The sequence below is a fragment of the Camelus dromedarius genome, chromosome 8 (assembly GCF_036321535.1).
Source record: "Camelus dromedarius isolate mCamDro1 chromosome 8, mCamDro1.pat, whole genome shotgun sequence".
NCBI lineage: Eukaryota > Metazoa > Chordata > Mammalia > Artiodactyla > Camelidae > Camelus > Camelus dromedarius.
Window position 1 is genome coordinate 83,112,495 of NC_087443.1, and position 24,444 is coordinate 83,136,938.

Sequence of the window (24,444 nt, forward strand, 5' to 3'; positions counted from 1 at the left end):
ACAAACGTGGGTGGCGCAGCAGGACCGCCCAGAGGACTCCCCGCGTGTGCACTTTGCCACTTCTGGTCCCTCAGCGTGGGGGAAACGAGGCCACTGCTGCCCCTGGGGCCCAGCCTGACGGCTCCCGGCCCCCATGCCCGCGGGAGGCGGCTGGCTCTACAGCACAGGCGGAGCTGGAACCTGCCACGGGCCGGGACATCAGGTCCGCAAGTCCAGTGCCGGCCACTCCACCAAGAGCTGTTTGGAGCATGGCACCTAGACCTGGTCGGCCGTCCCTCCTGGTCACAGATCGATGGCCACAGCCCCATGGGCCGAGTGACACGCATGACTGTGTCCTTCCCTCGGAGCCCTGCCCAGGATGTGAGCCCCCGCCGCTGTGCAGGAAGCTGGGCCGCAGGCCTGGGGGCGCGTGCTGCACAGCCAGTTCCTTCCCTCTGAGGTTTGAGGGTGGGAAGGCGCCGGCGTTGGCGGCGGGGTAGGGTGCATGGGGCGAGGGGCACAGAGCCACGGCTGGCCACTGCTTCCGGGGTCACAGAAACACAGCTCAGAGGCTGACTTAGCTGTTTACTGAAGCACTTCAACAACTCAGAGCCAGGGTGCGCAAGGCTGGGGGGGGGGGGCAACAACCAGCCTCGTCCTGCTGCGGCCTGCGGGAGGCGGGTCCTCCGCCCAGCACCCGCACAGGGAGAGCCTGGAGCAGCCGAAGGCCTGAAGGTCCAGGCAGCTCTAGGGTCAGCGGGACACACTCCTCCCCCTCGCCCACACCACCCAGCCCCTTCCCTGGGCCCCCTGGCTTCAGGGTGGAGACTCGCAGGTGCCGTGCTGTGCAGAAGGAGGGGTGGAGTCCCTGCCTGACAGCCTGGTGGGAGGTCACTGAAGGAGGGGCTCCACTGGGGAGACCCCAGAAAGGGGAAGCACTGGTCCAGGAGGGAAATGCTGAGCCTGCGGGGAGGGGCTGGGGGAGAAGGCGGCCCCGTCACACGATGGCCTGGTGCGGCAGCCCATAGAGGACCATGTTGAGGGCGATGGGGAGCCGCTCTGCGCCCTGCAGCTGTGGCCGGAGCAGTGCCAGCTTGTCCTTCCAGGTCTGTAGAGGCTCGTCTGTGGGGAGCATGGACGGGGCTTGTGAGACGCGGGATCCCCGGGCTCAGGGCGCGTAGGGGGAGTGGGAGGGAGGGGAGGGCGCTGCTGGCTCTGCCTCCCTCCAGAGGCGAGGACCCGCTGCCCGTCCTTCCAGGCGGCGGCCCCAAGGCCACCCGCCCACTCTCTCACTCCATCGCTTGCTCAGCCACTCAACAAGCATTTCTCTCTGGCCCCCTGCAGCCCGCCCCCACCACCGTGGACCTTGTGACTCTGAGTCTGAAGCGCCCTTTGCGCCCTGTGTCCCGAAGACGCCATGACTCTGGATCATGCTGGGACACACCTCCCTCAGACCGGCCCTTCAACCTGCGGCTGGAGCTCCTGCTCAGGCAGCATGCAAGGTTTTACAGCAGGACCCGTGCGTGACGCTGCTGCCCCCTGTGGGATCAGGGCTGCCTTTGCCCTGGAGGAGCGGTGGGTGGTTCCCTCACATCCAGAAAGCACACCAGGGCTTAGAATTTGTGGGGCCTGAACTGTTCTGAAGATAAATTAGCAGCTCTCCTGACCCGTGTGCTGTGTGCTTCCCCCTAACGACCTTTGACGCCAGACCTCGCTACGGCCAGGACCCGTGGGAGGCTGACGCTGTCAGCGCGTGCTGGCCTTCGGAGGCTCCCCGCCCTGCAGGGCTGCAGGGCTGCAGGGGCAGCGGTTGGGAGGTGGCAGCCACACAGCCTGATGGACAAGTGAGGAGGGTGGCCTCTGGTTACCACGGTCAGCCGCTTCACCGGCTCCCATCTTCTGAAGGAGGTGGGTCGTTCTCCCGATGGACTTGCCAACTGCCAGCAGATCTGGGGAAGAGAAGTCCCTCAGACGGGCCTCTGGGAGGCCCAGAGGGAACCAGGCTGGACCGGGGTCCCCTCACGACTCACTCTCCCACAGGACGCTGGCCCGCATCGCATTGTCCTGCAGGACCGTCGGCCACTGGTTCGCCACGATGCTGCGGACCCCCACTAGACTCAGAAGGATGGCAGTCTGGACGGGCTCCTCCAGGGACAGCTGGAGTGCACTGCAGGGGACCGGGCTCCCGTGGGTGGCGCCCAGGGGCTCAGCCCGAGCCCTCCCCCACCCACAGCCCGAGCACCCCACGTGGGGACATGTATCTGGGCTGATAGCTCTTAAGGTTCTTGACAGCATCAAGAATCCTGCCCATCCTCCCCACACACCATTAAGCAACATTTAACAAGAAAGGTCATTTCTGAGTCCAGCCAAGTCCCTCCGGACGGCCCCCAGCCATGGGGTGGAGCCAGGAGGGAAGCGCCCCCAGGCACGGGTGGTCCCTGCTCAGCCCGCAGCCCACAGAGGCCCTGGGGTGGCATGTGACATGTGAGCTCTGAAGCCAGGGTGTCCTCTGTCTCCGGGCTCAGTCCCAGCCGGCCTGTGGTCTGCTGCTGGAGCCGCCCTTTCCCCACCCCCACCCCCAGGGGGCTTTGCCATGGAAGGGTCTGGGGCAGAGCATGGAGCCCCCACACAGTCACGGTGCAGAGACAGCCGTGTCCCCCGCGCTCCCCAGCGGCACACCCATGGCTCAGATTCCCCACCCCATGCCCTGTTGCCTGCCCCAGCTGCCCGTGGGCCGGGCTGCGAGGTGCAGCCTGTGCAGAGGGGACGCCAGGCACCTCCTGTTCTCCGAGGACTCCAGGCGCCGCCGCATGCTCGTGTGGGACCGCGTCAGGTCCAGCAGGACCATCATCTGGCAGTCTGTGGGTCACAGGAGGGCGGCTCAGCGCCCTGGGGGTCCTTGCAGGCGGGTGGTGTCGCCCGTGGTGCGGGTGGACCACAGAAACCCACCCCACCTGCCTGGGACTTGGACTTGACGTCCCTTTTCTGGGCTGCACTGGCCGCACGGGCATTATTTGCCTCAGGGCCCCACCCCCTCCACACTCCCCTAGGCGACCAGGCCAGGCAACGGGAGGGGCAGGCAGCCCTCCCTGCCCCGCACAGGGGCCTCGGCTCCCAGCCTCCACCCAGGAGGGCCAGTGTCGGGACGCAGCGCTGGGCTGTGGTGTGCAGGTCCGCCTCCGGGGAGGACAGGCTTTGGTTGGTGACGCTGTCAGCCCTGCAGGGCTATGAGCCTGTGAGTGCTTCTATTTCATTCGCCATCTCATTCGAGAAGGTGGGAATTAAAGTTTCAAAGAGGCCTGTTTCTACCTCCCCTGGAGTATATGGGTCCCCCCAGCGGACAGCTTGTGGGGAGCCAGGTGACAGGGGCGGGTCAGGCGTCCTGACCACAGGACAAGTGTCCACGTGCCCGTGGTGCCACCCTTAGTGGAGCCACGCTCATGGGTAGGGGCCAGCTGTGAGGGGCCCCTGAAAAGGCTCCCCAACTGTGCACAGTGGCCACCCACCCAGCAATCTCCCCAGAAGAAGGTCAAGCACGGGCAGGCCTCATGGGGTGGGGGGTGGGGGGCGCTGGGGGCACTGCCTCCAGCAGACGGGACGACGGCACTGGGGGCCCGTATTCCACCTAGAAGGACAGGCGAGGGGCGGCTGGGCCCAGCTTTCCCAACCCCTGGAGAGCTGACCCCCAGCTCCGGACCCTGGCCCTGCCTCTCAGAGAAATGGAGGAGGGGGCCTGAGCAGAGGCCCCCTGTGCCTTCCTGAAGTGGCCCCCAGCCTTCATCAGAGGACGGGGAGACACCTGATGAGACCCAAGAGGAGACACAGGGGCCCCGCTCTGTCCTGCGCGGACCCCACCTGTGCCTGCGGGTCTGGCAGACTCAGGCTCCCGGGGTCACCTTGCAAATTCATGGCGGCCAGCCTCTCCACCATCACGTGGGACAGGAAGGTCTCCATCCCGTAGAAGAAGAAGCCTTGGCAGCTGCCCAGGAGCTGCTCCCACTCGGCCTGGCTGCAGGGGCCAGAGAGAGGACCTGGTGGGCAGGAGGCGGCAGGAACAGGCCCCACAGCTGCCCGACACGCTGGCCAAGCAGACAGCACCCGCGGTGCGGCCTCCTCTGCACTCTTTGTGGACACAGAGCCATGTTCACCCTCCCAGTGCCTGCGGGGTCCCCAGGCGGCTGGTTCGGGGGACTCTCCTGAGAATGGACCTCGGGGCTCGGGAATGAGCCCCATCTCCCGGGCAGCGAACCTGAGAGGGGCTAGAAGGGCCTGCCCACCAGCCGCGGAGCCCAGGCCCCCAGGGCACCCACTGGGGCCGCGTCCCTGCCGGGTGGGGGGAGCTCACCGCCCTGCCCCCCTGCAGGCTCGGCCCCACTCCTCCCGGAGCTCAGCCCCCAGAGCCCAACCCGCTCCTGGAGGCCCCACCTGGGAGTCAGGACACACACACTGCGCTGCACTGGCCGCGGGCCCTCGTGCAGGGTCACACACACCCCTGGGGGCCCAGGTCCTCAGCCAGGCACTGCGAGGACCGAGGCACTGGAGGGCGTTGACAGGACAGAATGAGGGGATCAGGGCAGAAGGGAGCCTTGGGGGAGGGGGAGGGGCCCGTGTGCAGAGCCCCCTCCGGCTGGTGCGGCACAGCCCCACTCTGCAGGCTGGCGCCCTGGGAACCCAGATACGGACCTTGGGAAGTTCTTCTTTCCCAGATGGCCCGCCCATCTCGCAGTGAAGGTATCACGGAATCTTTCCAAAATCTCCCGGGTTACGGAGACAGGAGTCAGCATTTCTGCAACCAGAACTGGCCCATGAGATACGGGAGCACTGAGGGGTGTGCGTCCTTGGCGGGGCAGGGTGCCGCGGGCCGTGGCCCCTCACAGGCAGAGCCCCTTCCCTCCTCGTGGAGGGCTTTACAGCCCAACTCTCAAGAGAGGAGCCAAAGGACGCCGTTCTCGAGCCGCAGTGGCTCCCCCGGTGCCCGTCCTCAGGGGTTCATCTCACTCATGTCCTGACCCGGCTGCAGACGGTGAGGGCCGGGTGTCGGGCACACGAGTGTCCGTCCCCCCACGGTCAGCATAGCAGGAGGTGACCTCCGTGGGACAGAGGCCCAGGCACCCAGTCCATGCTGCCTGGGCGCGGGCCAGGTCAGTCCAGGCCGTGGGTGGCGTGTGGCGTGTGGCGTGTTGCGGGAGCTCTCACCTGTGCCCTGGGCCTCCTCGTAGGGGTCCACCATGACTGGGCCTTGGTTAAGGAGACACAGGGCCACGGGCTCAGGGGTTTGGGTGGCCAAGCCGTCAAAGGATACATCTGAAGTTGTCCGAGTCGATGGTGATGCAGTCTGTGGGGATGATCCGGGGCACGCTGCCCTGCGAGGACAGATGGGGTCCTCAGGGACGCGTCCCAGGACAGCCTCAGGTCCAGAGCTGGCAGTGGGGCCCCAGGCTCCCCGCGGGGCCGCCACCACCTACCTTCGGGCCCTTCTTTGCCGGGCCTCTCTTCTTGTGGTCTTTGCCTCTGGCCTCTTTTTTCGTGTTCCCCTCTGTTAAGACAGTAATGAGAAGTGGTGATGTCTTGGAACCAGACAGAGGTGGTGGTACACATGTGAATGCTCCAAATGCCACTGAATTCTTCACTTTAGGATGGTCAATTTTACATTATGTGAATTTCATCTCCATTAAAAAAAACAAGAAATATTGTGAACAGTTGATTTTAATTTTTGTAAAGTTGAAATGGCAGTAATCTCTCAAACGTAAAGGCTTACAGGGCTGGGAAGGCCCAGGCCAGGAGACCTCAAGAAAGGAACGGTTGCCAGAGGTTCCCAGGCCCACTCAACTGACCATTCACACACCACGCTGGGCACTCCACAGTGTGTCTGCTGCAGTGGCCCAGCCACAGGGGGCTGGGCTGCTGGCTCCTTTGCCTCCTGCACATACAAGCTGTCCCCTTGCTACACCTCACTGTTCCGGTGGAGGTAAGTGAAAATAATGAGTTTCCTTCATTTCTGTTGGGGCCTCCAGCAGGAAACAGAATGGGAGCTGAGTGGGGCTCTGGCTGAGCCCCACCTTTACAGAGATGCTTCCGGGGGCCCTGGGAGGAGGCAGCCTGACTGAGATTTGGATGGATTCCTCCGTCAGGATGAGGTACCTTTTTGTGTTCCTAGTTTGCTAAGCATTTCCGTTATGAATCCGTGCATTTTAGCAAATGCTTCTCCCCCACATCATCTGAGATGCGTGTAAGTTTGTTTTTACTTCGATCTGTTCACCTGTGACATTTGTAGGTTTTCGGTCAGACGGGCTGAAGAAATGTCCCATTCCTCTTTCTTCACCTGCTGTTCCTGAGCAGCCTGGGGGCACGGCATGGACCGGCCAGTGGAAGGACCGGGGGAGGCGGCTTTTTCTCTCATTTTTTCTACTTGGGGAGATTTGTACAGACCGATGCAAACGGTTTCTTAAAAAATGCAACAAAAGACATGGCGAAACCGAAACGCTGTCTGTGGGGACGTGGACCCCCCGCTCTTCCTGGCGGAGCGGCTGCTGCTTCGCTTTCCTTCGTGGGTCCCTGAGCTCTGCTCCCGGGACTTCGTCCACTCTGCCTGAACTTTTGAGTATATGGCCACGAGAGTGTTCATAATATCCTCCTATTGTCTGTAAGTCACTGATGCGCCTCCAGTTTATGTCTATTTTCTCTCTCATACTGCTCATCTGCGCCTTCGCTGCTTTTTTCTTGATCCTCCTCACAGGGATGTGTGAGGCTTTTTGAGGTTTTTTTCTCCCAAACAACCAATTTTGTTTCTGTTTTTGGTGGGAGGAGGAGGGGGGGTACTTAGGTTTATTTATTTTTACTTATCTTTTAAGGGAGGTGCTGGGCTGAGCCCAGGGCCCCGTGCACGCTCTGCCCGCGCCGCGTCCTCCCTGCCGAGTGCCCAGTGCTTTCTGCGTCGCACTGTCTGCTCGTGTGCATTTGGGAGCCTTTCCTCTGCTTTCCTTGAGGTATTTTTCCTATTCTTGCTCTAACTTCTTGAATTAAGGCCTTAGCGTAAAGTCTCCAACCTTTCTCCTAATGTGAACGTTAAAAGCTAAAAGGTCCTTCTTGATTCTGCTGTAGTAACAGTCAGCCTTCGACCTTCCTGAGGTCATTTCTTCTGTGTCCCATGAGAGATTTAGAAGTGTGTTCTAAAACTGGAGGCGTGGGCAGCGCCGGTCGCTTGCAGAGGCTGGAGGACAGCCCACCCCGTCAGCACCTTCAGTCTCTCGAGGGTCCTCTTCCTCCCCTTCCAGGACCTTGAGAGGACACTGGGTCACCCAGACAGTCCAGGACCAGCTCCCCATCCAGGACCCCTCACTGAGCGGTCCCTTTTGTCCTGTCAGGTCACACACTCTCAGGGTCTGGGGACCAGGCCGTGGGCGTCTTTGGGGCCGTTACTCTGCTGACCGCATGGGACGATGCTGTGTCCTTCCAGACAACGCTGGTGACACAGAGCAGCAGAGCAAGGAAGGCCCTCCTGGTAACGGTGTGTGGACGGCTGTGTGCTCACGCGGGAAAAAGGGACTTAGACCTCACCTCAGGCTGTTCGCAAAAATCAATTTCAGAGGGAAGGTAGATAAAAACATGAAAGGCAAAAAAAGATGTTTAGAAGATATCACAGAATATCTTCATCATCTTCAGATAAGAAAAAAAAGTTTTTAAGACCCCCAAAGCGCCAGAAGGAGGAGGACACACAGGACTGCGTCAGGATACTTGGCTCATCCAGAGGCACCGCTTAGGAGGGTGGAAAGACAAGCTGCTGCGTGGAGGGCACGGCCGCAGCTCGTGCTAACGATCGGAAGTTACTCCGAAGTACGTTTGGAGACCCTGCGAACCTGAAGAACAAGGCCCAGAGAACCCGACAGAAAAACTGGCAGAAGACTGGAGCAGACGAGGACATCAGAGGGGCCGCAAAACGCGGAAGGGGCTCCGCCTCACAGGGCAGGGGTGCCCGCGGCCCCCGCCCGCCCGGCCACAGCGGGGCGGGCCCGGCCCCTTCCTGCCCCGTCCCTGACAGCTCCTTCCACGGCAGCGGGGTTTCCTGGGGAAGCGCGTCTTGGAGCCTGCGCTTGCACTCTCGAAGGTGACCTCTGCCTTCTAACCGGGCCGTTCTGACCCCTGGCAGAGATGTGGCTGTCGGCGGGGTGGGTGAGACAGCCCTCCTGGCTGCTTGTCTCTGTTCGTCCCACCCGTTCTCTGTTCCGCGGCCCCTCTTCTTCTGCCTTTTTGTGATCAGCCGAGTGCTGTTCACGATTCCACTTCACGGTCTCCGTGCGGGCATCGGCGGCCGCGCCCGTCTCGCTTTTCAGGGGCTGCGCTGGCCACATCGTTAGGCCATCAGGCCTGCGCTCCGGCACCAGGCCCCCTGCGCATGGGGCTGGCGGCTCCATCGTCCCTCGGCCTTCGCTGCCCTGTGGCTTCCGTTCACGCCTTGTGAGGCCCCGCAGCACCCCGCTGGCCTGGTTCAGCTCTGAGCTGTCAGAAGCTCCTGAAGAGGTCTCAGATTAAGAAAAAAGCGTTGTATTGACCCGGACTTCCAGTGTCTGGTGGTGCTTCTCTCTCCGTGTCGACGTGGGCCTCCTCTGTTTTCTGCCTGGAGGACGCTCTGCAGCACTTCTGGGCGCGACTGCTTTCGGCTTCTCTGCTTCTGAGGAAGCGTTTCGCTGCTGCTTTGAGAGTCTCTTTCAGAATTCCCACACTGGCAGACAGCTTCTCCAAAGCTTCGAAGGCGGCGCTCGCCGTCCGCCCGCGCTGCGTCGGCCGAGAGGTCTGCATCAGCCTCGTGCTTGTTTCTGGGCACAAACTGCGCCTCTTCTCTCCGGCGGCTTTAAAAATAATCCCTCGTTTTAATCCATCCGACTGCAGCGGTCCCTGGAGTAGTTCTGTTTCTTGCGTTCGGGGTTCACTGAACTCGATCTGTAGGGTTTGCGTGTCCATCAAAGCTGGGGAGAAACCTGGCCAGTGAGAACTCAGGCACACGCCCCACCGGCGAAGACGCCAGTCTCAGGCGTGCTACGCTGCTTTGCCGAGTCAGCGCTCCCTGGGGCTCCGTCCTTGCCTCCAGTTTCTCCTGCTGTTACTTCTCCAAGCCCCCCGGCCCCCTCTCCTGCGGTGCTGAGCTGCGGTTAACGCTGCCAGGGCACGTCTCTCACGAGCAGAGGTCCAGCTGGGCCTGTTTTGTGCCTCCTACGTCTCTGTCCCCTTTCTCCTCCACCTCCTGGAGCCGTGGGACACAGTCACGGGGACGGTCTCAATGCCATTGACCGTCACCTGTGTCACTCTCGGGTCCTCGCACGCCAGTGATTTTTGACTGGATGTCAGACACTTTGTGTTCACCTTGTTGGGTCCTGGACATTGTGTTATTTCTGTACCCTGAGCTTTGTTTTGAGATGCAGTTAAGTTGCCTGGAAATAATTTGATGCCTTGGGGCTTATTTTTAAGTTCTGTTCATTGGGACTAAAGCCAGTCTCCCTGGTGCAGAGGAAGCACCCTCTGGTCCCTGGACCCGGCACCCGGGAGTGGTCTCTGCACACACCTGCGCTGACCGGCTGTCCACTGAAGACCCGAGGGGACCATCTGCAGCCTCCCCGCCCAGAACCCGCCCTGCAAACTCCAGTCACCTGGGCCCCCAGACCCCCACCTCCTCACCTTGGGGAGACCCCCGGGCTCTGCCTGGTCCCCTCCCAGCACACGCTGTGGCCCGCAGACTCCTTCCAGGTGGAGAGCTGGGGCCCACGGCTTTCTCCCCTCTCTCGGGGGCCGCTGTCCCCCACTGCCTGGGCTCCAGGATGTGAAGGCTGTTGTTCCCTGTGTTTTGTCTGGATTGTGGTTGTTCCAGCTGGAAGGGCAGACTTGGTCCCTGTCAGCTCACCTTGGATGAAAACAGTCTGATCCATTTGTCTTTTATTTAAGTTGATACTTAGTAGGGCCACAAGCATGAAGGAAACTGCAGGTAGGTCGAGGGCAGAGCCAGGAGTGTTTTCACACTCCGGGCACATCTGTGTCACAGGATGTGACCCCAGGTCCCCAGTGCCCCCAGGCCGAGTCAGGCCCTCACCACGTAATGGCCGACTCACTGGGCAGCTGCCAGTTTACTGTCACCCCTCCTTTGAAACAGGAGTTTGTGAGGCTGAGAGGACGTTAAGCTTCTTTCCAGGGTGTGCTCGGCACCCACGGGACACGCGGCACACAGCAGGTGCTCCCGAGGTGTCTCTGAATGACCAGCGCCTCGAAAGATGTGGCGAATCTGATAACTGTTTTTTGACAAGAATCACATTCTTTTATGGTGAACATCATTTAAATATTCCCACGTAAGAACCAAGCGTCAGTGTGGCGCTCACCTGTCTCCTCCGTGCGGAGCCGCGTCCACAGCATCTGGAGAGAAAATTCTCGAGACACGGAGGAGATCATCCCTTCACCGAACACGGGGAGCCCTTCTAGCGGCAGCTCCAGGAGGGGCCGGTCCACGGCCAGCACGATGCTGTCCACGACCTCGGGCTGCGCTGTGGGCGGAGCACGTGGCTGAGGTCACCGGGACGGGGACGGGCTGACGGCCCAGGGTCTGCCCGGCACTGCCAAGGCCGTCTGGCTGACGGAGTCTGTACTCGGCATGGCTCCCAGACATGGCCAAGCCTCCTGGGGGGCAGGTGCTTGTTCTGGTGGTGCGGCCAGGTCACAGCATGGACCTGGACAGAGCCCAGTCACAAGGACGTCGGGTCCTGGGTGCTTCCTGAGGCAGGTCCTGGAGGTGCCATTGCCCCTCCTGACCAGGGAGCCCTTTCAAAGGACAAAGATCTGTGCCAAATCCCCTCCCTGAGGGTCCAGAGGGGCCGTGGCCTCTGACGGGGCAGCTCCTTCAGAGGAAGGGCAGTGGCAGCTTCTCCCGTGACCACAGAGAAGCCCTGCTCTGGTGATGGGTGAAACCCGTGCACAGGGCGAGGCCACCAGACACTTCAGTGGAATTTGAAAACACAAGTTACCTAAAACCCAGCATGGGTCTTCATCTGGGGAGTTTTGGGGGCATAATCTCAGGTCACAAAAGTGGCCCCAGGTTGTCAGGTTCGTGACAGCTGCACAAGCCCAGCTCTGAGGGACCCAGAGGCCGCTGGGACCCGCGTGCCACGCTCCACTGGGACCCACGCTTCCCCGGGATCCACACGCTCCACCGGGACCCACGTTCTGCTGGGATCCACGCGCCAGCTCTGAGATTTGCTGGCACCTTGGAGACAGCGGCAGCTCAGCCCTGTAGGGGGCGCTTCTGCCCAGGGCGGCCAGAACAGGAGCATTTCATCTTTTATTTGGGAATCAACAAAGTGCTAATCTGGGAGGCCCCCTGGCCCTCCTGTCATCTGATGTGCGCTCAGGGTGGTGATGGTCATGTCACCATGGTTTCTGTCCATGTGGGGCCGCCCGGGTGCCCGGAAGGGCAGGGCATCTGAGTTGGAGTGGCTTGCAGCCCACCCAGGGCGCTGGTCAGTGGCCGCGGTCCCTGCGCCGGGGGGAGGCCCAGCCACAAGTGCAGGGCAGATGGCTCTGTGGTCAGCAGGCCTGGGCCCCACTCACCCTGGGGCAGGGACGCCTTCCTCTCCTTGTCTTTGCCCTTGGGTTTTCCTGGATCTGCCACAGCTGCGGGGATGTGTGCTCTGAAAGGCAAAGGCGCCAAAATCCACGGCTCACTGCTGGGGGCTGTCTTGCCGGGACGGGGGCAGAGGCCCGGCACGGATGCAGACGCACTGAGTCAGGCTGCTCTGACCCAAGGGCAAACCTGGGAACTCCGCGTGTCTGTCCGCTCTGCCTTCTTTCCCGTCGGAAACAGGTCAGAGGGGCCAGACCGAAGCCCCTCGGCCCTGTTCTCTCCCACCCACACCCGGACCAGCGGCTCAGAGGCCGGTGGGGACGCCTCCAGGAAAGGTTTTCAGCAGAGGCAGATGGGACGGAGCCCAGGCTTCTGTTCCCCAAGGGCCTGTGCACGTCTCCCGTCCCGTGAACCGTGCGGTTCAGCCCAGACAGGAGCTCATTCAGCACACGGCGCCGGCGTCTGAGATGCAGGTTTCCAGGCAAGAGCAGCATCGGAGGAAACAGCTCTGACCTTCACACGCTCACAGCCGGTCACTCGGCTGGCCCGGGACTCCGGGGGTCAGAGTCGGCATTCAGGCCGAGCCCCCTGCCCGCCCCCCATCTCTGTGCACCACAACGCTAGCCACTCCCTGCAGCTGTGGCACCTGCTGGCCAGCGAGGCGACGTAGCCCCCCCCGTCTGCTCTGAGGGGGCACCCCCACCCTGAGACGTGGGCAATGGTTAGCACCCGCCCTCACTGCACCCCCAGTGCAGGGGGCTCCCCCTCCCTAATCACTTCAGGAACCAGCCCCTCGGCAGGTACCGGGCTTCTGGGGGGCAGCTGAGCAGTGGGAGCAGCGGCTTCAGGTACTCCTCCATGGCCTTCACGACCTCGGCGAATCTCTGCAGTGAGCGTCCTTCCTTCTCAAGGTGCACGCTTTCTGGGTCCTTCTCAGCCAAAATGACAACCCCGATCAGAAGGTGTCTGGGGCCCACGGAGAATCCTCAGGCGGCAGGGGGAATGGACAAGGCCCTGCAGGCCTGGCCCCCAGGGAAGGCCCCGCTTGGCAGCACGGGGCTCCCAAGGCCCCTGTGGATCGCTCTCCTCCCTTTCACCTGCCCACGGCCCTGAGAGGCCCCGCACCCCCACCCCACTGCACCCCTCTGCTGGCATCACAGAGGCTCTGCACCAGACCCGGCTCGAGGATTCCAGGAAGAGCTGGGAGCACGGCCTGGCTGCCCAGCATGCCTGGGGGCCAGAAGGCCACCCGGGGTGGTGGGCCTCACCTAGCTCTCCCCACCCCGCCCCGTCCCACAGCCAGGCTGGGGTCCCGCTCCCCGGCAGGGTGGGAGCAGCCCCGGCACCAGGCTCAGGGCCTCACCAAGCCTGAGCTCAGGGCCACGTCCTCACTGGACGCCTCAGCCTGGGTCTGCTCTCGGAACTGCTGGGCGCTGGCCAGCAGGCAGGAGAGGGCGGCCGGGCTCACAGCTGTCCGCGCCACCTTGCAGGAGCCTGAGGAGGCAGACACCGCTGCTGTCTCCACACACGGCCTTGCAGGCCGTCCTTTGGGGCAGAGAGGACCAAGCTGGGAACGTGGGCCCACGTGGAATTTACGAGGGGGGGCAAACTGGGCAGAGCTTCCCCATGTGGGCGCCCGCGGGGGGCCACTCCCCAGACGGAAGGCCCAGTGGGCCCACGTGGAGTCTGGTGTCATCACCACTACAGCCCCACAGACGGCCCCGCCAGGATGAGAGGATGGCGGAGGGCGGGAAAGAAGGTGAGCAGAACTCGGTGTTTCAAGTGCACCGAGGCCGCCCTGCAGGCACTGCAGGGGGGAGGGGACAGCTCGGGACTGGGCAGGGGACAGAGCTGGCTGGTGGTCGCTTTCAGAGGTGGGGGCCCGCCCTCAGGGTGTGTGCAGACAGCCAGAGGGGCCCTGAGGAAACAGCGATGGTCTAGGCCTCCCTGGGTTTTGAATGAATGGCAGGTGGAATGAAGCCCCTGGGGCCTGAGGAGGGGAGAGGGAGCGTGAGCTCCAGGGGGGAGGGTGGCCGGGGCTCCCCTCAACTCTGCTGCAGCCTGACCTTGACTCCCCGCCTGGGATGGGAGATGCATGGACGGAGGGCTGGGGTGGCCACGGCCCCAGGTCTCCGCCTGGCCCCTGCCTGAAGGGGAGGGACTCGTGTGTCTCTGTCGCTAGTGTGCCCAGCGCCGAGGGTGGTGCTGGACAAATGCCTGCTCCAGCAGAACTCACCCCCAACCTGCAGCATTTTGCCTTTGGCTGCAGGGGTGAGCCGGGGCTTCTCGTAGGCAGCGCCGTACAGACGGGTCCTGTTGGCAGGACGCAGGGGGTGGTGGTCAGCGTGGGGTCCCAGAGGGGCCCTGAACAGGCCGACTCTGTGAACCTCCCCCAACACCAGCCCCACCCTACGAGCGCCTCTGTCAAGTCAGGAAACGCATTAAAACAGGCCCCTCTGGGCACGGCCACTGACGGTGATGCAGCCACGGTCGCTGCCAGAGGCTAGGCGGGCTGGCTCCTCTCCAGACAAGCGGGGTCCTGTCCACTTTGATGGTGACCTTCAGACCAGACGCACTGCACCCTGTGCTGGGGAGGTGGCACCGCAGCCCCCAGTCATACCGGCCTGGCCGTCTGTCTGCCCCCGACTTGGCAGCCCGCATGCTGTGTCCCCATGGCCCTGCTGGGCCTCTTAACGGGAGGAAGCCTGGGAGAAGGTGCAGGAACAGAGAGGGGGCCTTACCTGTCCCGCGAATGGTGCAGAAAGAGGATCCGGAAAGTGGGAGGAACTTCATTCAAGTGGTTAAAGTGCTGTTCAGTGACCCTGAGATTTTGCCAAGCCTGTGGGCGACACTCAGAAATCAGTGCGGGGACCACAGCTGCAGGGCCCCGGCAGGGGTGGGGGTGGGTCCGGGCGACGGGGCGGTGGGGGTGGGGGTGGGGGTGGGGGTGGGGTGTGTGGGGACCCTGCAGGACCCGCAGCCACCACAAGGGGGCAGCAGATGCACGTGGGATCCACCCGCGGCTCAGTAACACTCGCTTGGCAATTAGGAGTCAGAAACCTAGGCTCCAGCACCAAAACCAAAGCCACAAGCGGAAAACCCTCCACCAGCAGTCGCGGCCCTCTCCCAACCCGGGTCTCCTGCACGCCACACGTGCGGGCACAGGTGGCACACGGGCAGGGAGTCACACTCTTCCTGGGCCTGCCGGCCCCCCAGGGAGCGGGGGTCAGCCAGCACTCGGCCGGCCCCCAGGCCCCGGCTCCCCTGTCTTGTGGAAGGAGGCTCAGGCTCCTGTGGTGCACACACCACGCTGCAGACACCCTCCCCAAAGAGCTGCGGCTGCTCAGAAGCCCACCCCCGACGTTCCGATCAAACGAGCTCCGGGTCTGCCAAAGCTGACTGGTGTCCACACTCACGTCCCCCGGGCTGCTTGCTGAACACGCGTCCGAGCGGAGTAGACTGCGAGAAGCCGTGTGACCCACGCTCGGGAAGCTGGGTGGGTGTCACAGTGGGCTGCAGCCAGGCGTGCACCCAGGTGAGGGGACAGGCACTGCCGGCCGCCTGAGGGGGCCACGCAGACCTCCAGCAGCTCCGGCTGGCCTCCCGTCCAGCATCTGGCTCCTCCAGCCCGCAGTGCATCCTGGGCCACGCCCACCGGCGCACGTGGTGGAGACCCACCTGCCCTTTGCTACGTGCGGAGCGTCCCATCGGTGAAGACACGACTGCTCACCCCTCTGTGGCCAGTGGGCATCGGGGCAGCCTTCCTTTTTGGACCTCGGATGCTGCTGTGACATTTGTTCTTCGGGGACAACGTGGACATGTTTCTGCTGGGCATGGGCCCCAGGGGAGAGCTGCTGAGTTGAAGACGCTTACAAAGGGGCTCCTGTGCCGGTGGACCACCCCCCACCCCAGGGCCCCAGATTTCAGCTACGCCCCTTCGAATTCCCCATTTGCTGGTTCGCACCTGCTTCGGTTCAGCCGTCCTGCAGAACGTTTTGTAGAACCTGGATGTGGTTTTAATTTTTGTATTTCCCTGATGGCCAATGAACTTGGGCGTCATTTAACAAGCCTATTGCCAGTTTGGGTATCTTTTGTGAAATTCCTGCCTGCGGAGTTTTCTCTGTCGGATAGTCAGTCCTTTTACAGAAAGGCGGACACATGCTTTCTGCACAAAGGACACAGCCCTTCGGCACTCGTGTCCGCAGGGAGCATCTCTGGCTTTGCCTTTGACTGTGGACGGGGGACCGTCTTCGTGTCAGGGCAGCATGGCTTATCACCTTCCCTCTCACGTCTCTGAGGAGTCGCCCCCCCGCCACAGAGCGGTGAGGAGGCCCTATTACACTTTCTTCCTCTGAAAGCACAATTGCTGCACTTCCGCAGGGGGCCTCCAGCCTGCGGGGGCCGCACCGCTCATTAAAGCAGCAGTCACGTCCCTCCCCCTCGGTGTCATCGGTGACGACGTCCGGGTGTGTAGACGGTCTGTTTCTGGACTTTTTCTTCTGTCTCGTTGGTCCCATTTCTCTACCGTCTGCCAGTACCACGCTGTCTTCACTTGCATAGCTTTAAACAGGCCTTGATGTCTTGTCTAGTAAGTTGGCAGTTGCGTGCACATTCTAGAATGGGATTGTCAATTCTTTAAAAAAAAAAAAAAGCTGCTGGGAATCAGACTTGGCCTGTGTTGGATACAGAGTAATGACCAAGAGGAGGTCTTCCTGGTTTGACTCCGAGTTTAGACTCAGGAGGCCACTCAGGAGGGTAATAGGAGCCACAGGGGCCAGCAGGGCAGTGCCCAGCACCCCTCCAGTCAGTCCTCGCCCAGGCGCCAGCCGACCCCAGCGACTCCCGTCAGCCGGCGACAGACCCGTGCGATGGGGTGAGCTGCACGTTGGCAGGTGCGGAGCCGCCCTGGCTCTGGGGCCCACGGGACCCCCTCCCCCATGACAAGGGCTCCGCGCCCCACAGATCACCCTCCAGGCGTTCGGCGCGTCGCTGATCCCAGAACCACAGAGACAATCCCAGAAACGAGACCAACTGGGAACCAGGGCAGCAGGGCTGGGGTGTCAACTGAAGGCGGGCAGAGCTCTCACTCGCCCTCCTGTCCACAGGGAAAATGGACGTCTTAACGTGGCGCCTTCACCCCACAAACACGCCACCTCACTGCTTGTCCAGGTCTCTCTTCCCAGGAAGGCTTGTGGGCTTCAGGGTGGAGGTCAGGCATGTTCTGTTCGATTTTCCTTAGGGATTTGATGGGTTTTGATGTTGCTGAAAACAAACCATTCAGCCATTTTCACCACCTGCCTGTGCGTACCTGGAGGCACGACGCGCCTTCACCGCCGTCAGCGGGGCCTGCCAGCTGTGCCGATCGTGGGCAGTCAGGCTCACTCCGCCCCTTTCAGTCCTGCTCCCGTTTGCCCCCTTTCCTGGTCGAATTGCACTGTGGCGAGTAGAGTGGGGCGAGTGAGCCTCCCTGTGTCATCTCAACTCTGGGGGAAACGTTCCTGCTCCTCTCCTGCCGCAGGCCGCTGTTTGGTTTTCCTCCCAGCACAGGCTACCTGGCCAAAGCCCCTCGGTTTCTGTTTGCCTGAAAGGGTCTTTACCCCGTTGCCTTCTGAAGAGTGTTTCTCCGGCCCCGGGTCTTCCGTGCAGGCGTGCGCTCGCTGCGTCTCTCCAGCCTGAGAGTCGCTGGAATCCCTGAGCCTGTGGGTTTCCTGCTCGGGAAATTCTCAGCCATCACCTCTTTTCAAAAACACCTCTGTCCCATGTTTTCCCTCCTCAAGATGCAGGTTACGTGTGTGTCTGGCCTTTTAGTTTCTCACGTGGCTCTGATCCCCTGTTCCGACGTTTCCAGCCCCGTTCTTCCTCACGGGGGCGGGGGTGGTGGTGCGGGGGGGTGGATTCTGCTAGCCCGTGTTCCCCAGGCTCACTGACCCCGCCTCGGGCGGTGTTCACTCTTCTCCAAACCATGCAGTGCCCTCTTCAGGAGAGCGTCTTGGGGGAGGCCAGCCGCTTCAAGGCTGCCCCTCCACGCGGCCCAGGGCTCAGCTCCGGGTCCCAGCCGCGGGCCAGTGCGTGTGGTGGCTGCGGGGGTGCCGCATCCCCTGCACGAGGGCTCTTGTCCAGGCCCCCACCCCTGGCGCCTGCGTCTGGACCGGGGTGTGCACCTGCCCGGGTCAGTGCAGGTCTTCCACAAGGATTCCTGAAGCAGGAGTGGGAGGAGGGGTCGTAACACCAGGGCTGGTGCCGGCCCCTGTGGCCGAGCCCAGACCTGTTCCCAGTGCTTGGTGGGCACTGAGCTATCCAACCCTCAGTGTCCCATGGAGGGGGGTGTTGCCCCCTGTCGGCAGGGAGGAATGGAGGCAGAGGGAGGTGTGGTGGCCCAGGCGTTCGCTCCTTTGCAGGAGAGCTGGGGCCGTGTGCACGGCGGCCGTCTCACGCTGGTTCGCTCGTAAGTGTGTCCGGCAGCGCCTGGTGGGGCGGCCTGTGTCACCGCCACTGGCCTGCCCCCTCCAGGCTGGCCTGGCCCGGCCCAGAGCAGCCTGCACCCGTCTCACCTCCACAGTTCAGGGAGGGCTTCCGGCCCTGGGTCAAGGCACTGGTTCTCGGCCTGGAGACGTTTTTGGTTGTCACATGTGGGGAGGCCAGCAGTGCCACCAAACATCCCACGGCGCCCAGGGCAGCCCCGCCACAGAGCATGACCCCACCCCAAAGGCCAGAGGAGAAGAGCAGCCCGGGCCAAGGGCGGGACCGTGGACGCCACCGTGGAGGAGGGGTGGGCCTGACCAGAGTGCCTCGGCCTGCTTTCTCTGCTTTGCTAAGTCTCATCAAGTCTATTTAAACCTCCAGCCCACACCTGCTGGGCCAGGTAAAGGGGGGGGGGGTGGCATCAGCCACCGTGCTCAGCAGATGTCTCTCAAAAAAAGCTCCAAGATGGGACTGAGTATAAACGTTTCATCAAATGCAGCGAGAGGGCAAAGCAGCACCCGGCCCTACTGAGGCCCCGGGGCCCGTCCCCTCGACGCCTGCCACAGGCCCTGGGCAACTGTACTCGTGAGCTCGCGGACCCTCGCAGCCCACGAGGAAGCTGCAGCTCAGAGACGCCGAGTGACCCTCCCAGAACCACACAGAAAGCAGGAGGCAAAGCCTGGATCTGGACCCAGTCCCAGTGTGTCTGCAGAGCCGCGGGGCCGGGTGGCCCGGGAGGGCGACCCGAGCGTGGTCACCTTGGATATGACAGCCAGTCTCTGCTCCACGCTGGCAAAGAGGCTGGTGGACGTCCTCTCCTGGAGCCTCAGCCTGTGCTGGAGCTGCAGCAGGGCCGCCAGCTGCGAGCTGCTGGTGTTGGCGGTGGCCGTGAGCAGGATGTCCCGCATCATCTCCGAGGCTGAGCAGCTCTGGAACAGACCGTGGGAGGTGCCGGGGGCCTGAGCCCGTCCAGGGCGGGTGGGGGCCCTTGTGCCTCCCCCGGGGGCCAGCAGGGTCATGGGGCAGGGCCAGGCCAGCCCTTAGGCCTGCCCCTCCGGGTGCAGGGAGGGGTGCGTGCTGCTCTGTCGCTCTGAGCCTCAGGACCATGCGGCCTGGAGGCCTGCTGCTGCTGTGGACCCCCAGACACCCGACAGGAGGGACAGGGCAGGGCTCAGGACCACCTCCCGCCCCTCCTCTAATGAGCACGTCCTCAAAGCGGAGCCCCAGGCACAGCCTGCCTGGCCAGGCCGCCAGTAGAGGGCACACCAGGGTGTTGGGGGACCTCCCTCTTCACAGTGGCCAAGGAGGGCCTTGAGGAAGGAGCGCGGAGCGAAAGCACACCTGCGACAGCGCCAGGAACTGGCAGGCGGCCGCGGGGTCCAGGCAGCCGAAGCACTCCACCATCTCCAGGCTGGCGGCGCCAGCGACGTCCAAGAGGCCGCTGCCCAGGGCCACCTGCAGACACTGCAGCAGCACCTCGGACGCCTGGGCCAGGTACCTCCGGGCCCGCGCCAGCCTCCTCTGCGGGGCAGAGTCAGGCTCAGGCTGGCTGGTGGGCAGGGCGCGCAGGGCAGGGGGCACAGGCGTACCTTCAGCTCCGACCCTTTCCCGCTGTGCTCCTCAGGGGCTGCCCTGAAGGCCGGCAGGTCGCTGTAGGGCCCCTTGCGGTCCCTGTCCTCCTGGACTGTCTCTGGACACTTGAGGTTGTTCAGCTCAGTGCCCGGCTAGGAACACGTGGCTCTAGTCAGCGGGGTGCCTGCCGTGGCCGGGCGTCTCTGCAGGACCCCTGGGCGAGGGGCACTGTGGGCCAGTCTGGCCTCTCGCTGACTTCGGTGACTGGGGGGACCCTGCCCCGAGAGCCCAGCGGTGGGCAGGGGCTCTGAGAAATGAACCCAGGGCTCAGCAGGGTTGGGGCCTCGTTGTCCACCCTCTCAGCCATTCAGAATCACACCCCTGGGCATCAGGGCAGCCTGGACCCAGTGAGCCAGGTACCTGCCGGCCCCAGGGGCCCAGGGGACAAAGCCACAAGCATGGCCCCTCAGGGACCTGGCCAGCCTGTCTGCAGGACAAGCCACTCTGATGGGACACTGAGGGGCCCCTCCTGAGAGCAGCAGACCCAGGAGACCCTGGTGTGCCCTCTGCTGGAGGCCCGGCCAGGCAGGCTGTGCCTGGGTCTGCGGGGTCACCACAGGGAGCGGCAGGAGGCGGCCGGACCCGGTAACGGGACTGGGGGGTGTGTTTCCCGGGCGGCCCTGAGAGGAGGGGTGTGGCAGTGCCGTTTCCCGGGCGGGAGGCCGGCACAGGGCGCAGCCGCGTCTCTGGTCCACGTCCACGGACTCAGGGCCACCTGCGCAGGTGCTCAGCCAACACTGGTTGAACAAGGGGCCCAAACTCCATCAACTCGTGCAAATGCGAGTCACATTCCAGGCCAGGAGACGCAGGACAGACAGCCCAGCGGGCTGACCTGGGCCCACACGCCCAGTGTGGTTGGGGAAGCCGGGGCCCCGGCCCCGGATTGCAGGGGGTGTGGCGCCTAGCTGCTCCTTGGGGCTGGGGGGACGAGCCTGGCTTCACGGATGGGCAGGTGCCATCCCCTTGGAGGAGCTGGCGTCTGTTTAGGACGGTGACCTGGAGCTTCCACGGCCGACAGTGGCAGTGGTGGTCACCAGAGTTCCTTCCGAGGGGTGGGGGCCCCCAGGGGCACTGGGCCTGCTGGGCAGCCTTGTGGGGCTGCAGGCCGGCACGCACTGCCACCGTCGCCAGGTGGGGGGCTTCCTGGGCAGGCTGAGTGAGTGTGGGAGGGCAGGGCTGCACCGCGGGATGGGGCCTTAAGATCCAGTGCTCAGACGCAGCCCAGACCCAGGGTGCTGAGCTGCTCAGGTGGGGGAGCTGCTGGGAGCCACGGCCTGGGGACACCACATTCGGGGTGGGGTGTCGGGTTACGAAGGGGCTCCCTCCTGCCCTTGGCCCAGCTACGTGCCTGCCCCACCTCCTGTCCCAACTATTCACTGCAAAGGGCAGCGTTCCCTCCGGGGGTCTGTTTCTCTCCTTCCTGGGGGTCCCACAGGCGGCGCTGCTCTCTGTCTTCTCCCTCCCTCAGGCCACCTGCCCTTCGTAACCCGGGACAATTCGAGGCCCGTTTCACACACCAGTTCTCCTGGGATCAAGTGAGTTCTCAATATTTTGTTGTTGTTTTTTGACCATGGGCGGGAGGTCTGTGAACCAGCCAGAAGCGGGAGCACGTACCAAGAGGCTCTCCTCCCAGTAGACGGCGGGGCGCAGGGGGTCCACGCGCACGGCCAGCAGGTGCAGCGCCTTCCCGGCCAGGCCCAGGAGCCGGGCGCGGAGCTCCACACAGCCGGTGCACAGCGGCTGCAGGCTCCCCAGCTGGGCCAGCACCGTGTGGGCCAGCGTCCGTTTCAGGGCGCACCATCTCTTCAGGGACACAGAGAGTGCCGCACGGTTACCCGAGGCTGCCCGGGGAACGCCACGGGCCCACCCGCTACGGCCTGGGAGCCGCCCAAGCCCCCCGCGCCGTGGGGAGGGTCTCCAGGCCCAGGTGCGGGGGTGGGTCTGGCGTCTGCTGACACGACCTTCACCTGCGCTGACTGACACGTGCACGCGCTGGTACCAGGCCCCCTTTCAGGACCACGCTGGTCCATCTGGAGTTACGTCAGATTAATTTGATTGGATCATGACATCGAAGAAAACGTCCAAATGGCAGAACATGTTTCCTCATACCAAATATTTTGCAAAATGTTTTTTTCACAGACTGTGGCTCACCTCTGCGGACCCCTTACCACACTGACGCGACCAGTCGGAGCAAACTCGGGCCTCGGGAAGGAGGGCTGGCCGTACACAGGGAGCACCCCCACGAGGACCCGGGTTTCATTAGCCGGTCAGGCCCCTCAGGCTGTCGGACAGGCCTCCAGGCTTCGGGGCCTTGTGGTCAGAGATCTCGGGGGGGGGGGGGGCTTGTGAAGTCCGGCCTCCCAGGCTCCCACTGGCACCTGGGCTGGAGACCCGCATAGCACGACGGCCCCCATGGGTGGGGGCCCTGGCCTGGCAGAGGTCGGGGCCCAGGGCGTGTCCAGGACAGTTACCAGGCCAATGGGCGTGCAGTCAAGCAGGCTCTGCAGGTAGTCGGCCAGCAGCTTGTCCTTGGAGCCCTGCTCCAGCTGCCGCTCCAGGGTCTCCTCCCCTGTCAGCTGGAGGGTGTCCAGACAGAGCTCCGCCAGGCTGAGCTTGAGGTGGGCCAGCCTCCTCATCAGAGGCGAGCTGACGCTCTGCAACCGAGACGGGCGGACGCTCAGACACAGCGGCCCCGACGGCGTCTGCCCCGTCTGACACCTACACACCACTGCCCCGGGAGCATGGGGAGGGGTCTCAGGTCCCTGCAGCCCTCCCCCACCACTTCCCCTCCCCCTTCCTAGGCAGACGCTTGGGTGCCCTGGCACTGTGAATTCGTTGGTGTTTTCTAGGATTTTCCATGAGTGGAGTCCCACGGTGTGCTCCCTGCGCCTGGCCAACGCACTCGGCACGGCTGCCGCGGGGGCCCAAGCCCCTCGGCAGAGCTGGCCAGCACTCTGTCGCGGGTCCGCCTCCGGTCCGGGCTCTCACAGACACGCTGCTGCGAGTGCACAGGCCCGTGTTTATGCTGCCACAAAGGGTGTTGTTTTTAAACTCTTAGTACCCGGTTCACCGTCCCTCATATGTGGAAACACACAATTAATATTTGTGTTCTCAGGTCCTGCAGCCTTGCCAAGTTCACCCCGTAGTACCAGCGGCTCTGTGGTACCATCTTGCAGACCACGCAGTGCCCTCTACCTGAGCGTCCGTGTTAGCTGTGAACAAACACGGGTTCGCTCCCTCCTCTCTGATCCGGGTGCCTTTCATTTCTTTCTCTGGCCCTACGGAATCGGCTAGAACTCTAGCACAATTCTGGACAACGGTGCCGAGGACACACCGCAGGCCCGGCCCGCACGCCCCGTCAGCGATGAGGGTGCATGAGCGCCAGCTCTTCTCACGGGTGCCCGCTGTCGGGCTGGGGGAGACCCCGCCTCCTACGGTTTGCTAAGGGTTTACTCTGCAGTCAGAAGCGGGTGCTGGGTTTTGCCAAACGCTTTTCCTGCGTCTGTTATGGGTTCTTTTAACACGATGAACAGAAGGGCCTGATTTGTGGGCGGTGCCGCCCTGGGACAACCTCGGCTGGTATCGATATGCCATCCTCTTCAGATGCCCTGGATTTAATTTCTAAAGCTTTGTTTAGAATTTCTGCGTCTGTGCTCATGGAGAACGATGACCCGTGCAGGGTTTATCTGTTTGCTTTGGTGTCGCAGTGACACTGGCCTCACAGAAGGGCTGGGATGCAGCCCCTCCCTTTCACTTTTCTTAAAGAGTCTGCAGAATTGGTATTATTTTTTCCTAAACGTTTGGCAGGATTCACAGTGAGGCCATACGGCTCTGGAATTTTCTTTGTGGAAAAGCTTTTAACTACAATTCCTTAACAGAAAGGCAGCTCTTCAGATGACTTCTTTTTGGGTGAGTTTTGGTAGTTCGCATCTTGCAAGGAGTGCTTCCACTTCCCCTAAGTTGTTAAATTGGCATGAAGCTGTCACAACGTCCCCGAGTCCTGCTTTAACACGTGTGGCGTCTCCGGCGCTGCCAAGCCCTCGCGTCTGGTTTGGCTGCTTACGTCCCCCCTGCCCCCCGCCCTGATCAGTCTGGCTAGAAGTGTATCCACTCGGGATCTTCTTAGAGAACCAGCTTTGGGTTCTACTGGTTTTCTTTGTAATTTTTCTGTTTTCTGTTTCATTGATTCACACTGTGGTCGTCGCGTTCCTTTCTCCCACTCGTTTTGGGTCTAGTTTGGTCTTTGTCTGCTTTCCTACGGCAGAGGCTGAGGCCGCTGGCTTGGAATCACCTTCCTCCTCTCACGCAGGTGCTCAGAGGGGCAGGACCTCCCCCAAGTGCTGCATCTCCAACACTTTGGTGTGTGTGTCCCCCTCCGACTGCATTTCAGAACGGCTTCCCTCGTGACGTCTCCTCTGGCCCATAGTTACTCTGATGACACCCTTTACTTGCCAGGATTTGGGCACTTCTCCTGTAGCTTTCTGGTTTTTTTTAAACTTAGGTAAAATTCACATAACACAAAATGAACCATTTTAAATTGTACAATTCGGTGGTACGTGCGTGTGTTCACCAACTTGTGCAACCTTCACTTCTGTCTATTTCCAGGGTGCTTCATCATCCCAGAAAGGACCCTTACCCTTTCCCATGCAGCAGTCACCCCCGCCCCAGCCCCGCCCCGCCGCCCGCGGCCACCACCGTGTCTCTGTCTGTGAGGACCTGCCTGTTTCGTCTGCTGCCTCCGCCTTCTCCGTTATTTCCCTGTGGTCTCACTACAC

The 24,444-nt window shown here is 62.6% G+C and overlaps 1 protein-coding gene across 1 annotated transcript in view; it reads right to left on the reverse strand.

The window, feature by feature from the left end:
• Nucleotides 1–583: 583 nt before the first annotated feature.
• Nucleotides 584–24,444, reverse strand: part of CFAP46 (cilia and flagella associated protein 46) — an 85,558-nt gene continuing 61,697 nt past the window's right edge. The window contains exons 40-59 of the mRNA XM_031462060.2: nt 22,141–22,323; nt 21,284–21,472; nt 19,627–19,761; nt 19,379–19,558; nt 18,796–18,966; nt 14,317–14,414; nt 13,812–13,888; nt 12,939–13,120; nt 12,380–12,504; nt 11,563–11,642; nt 10,341–10,502; nt 5,445–5,515; nt 5,282–5,342; nt 5,176–5,211; nt 4,663–4,765; nt 3,876–3,988; nt 2,757–2,838; nt 2,010–2,146; nt 1,848–1,928; nt 584–1,101 (exon numbers count right to left, since the gene is read on the reverse strand). Of these exons, the coding sequence (XP_031317920.2) occupies nt 977–1,101; nt 1,848–1,928; nt 2,010–2,146; nt 2,757–2,838; nt 3,876–3,988; nt 4,663–4,765; nt 5,176–5,211; nt 5,282–5,342; nt 5,445–5,515; nt 10,341–10,502; nt 11,563–11,642; nt 12,380–12,504; nt 12,939–13,120; nt 13,812–13,888; nt 14,317–14,414; nt 18,796–18,966; nt 19,379–19,558; nt 19,627–19,761; nt 21,284–21,472; nt 22,141–22,323 (2,391 nt within the window). The 3' untranslated portion in view covers nt 584–976. The remainder of the gene's footprint in view (nt 1,102–1,847; nt 1,929–2,009; nt 2,147–2,756; nt 2,839–3,875; nt 3,989–4,662; nt 4,766–5,175; nt 5,212–5,281; nt 5,343–5,444; nt 5,516–10,340; nt 10,503–11,562; nt 11,643–12,379; nt 12,505–12,938; nt 13,121–13,811; nt 13,889–14,316; nt 14,415–18,795; nt 18,967–19,378; nt 19,559–19,626; nt 19,762–21,283; nt 21,473–22,140; nt 22,324–24,444) is intronic.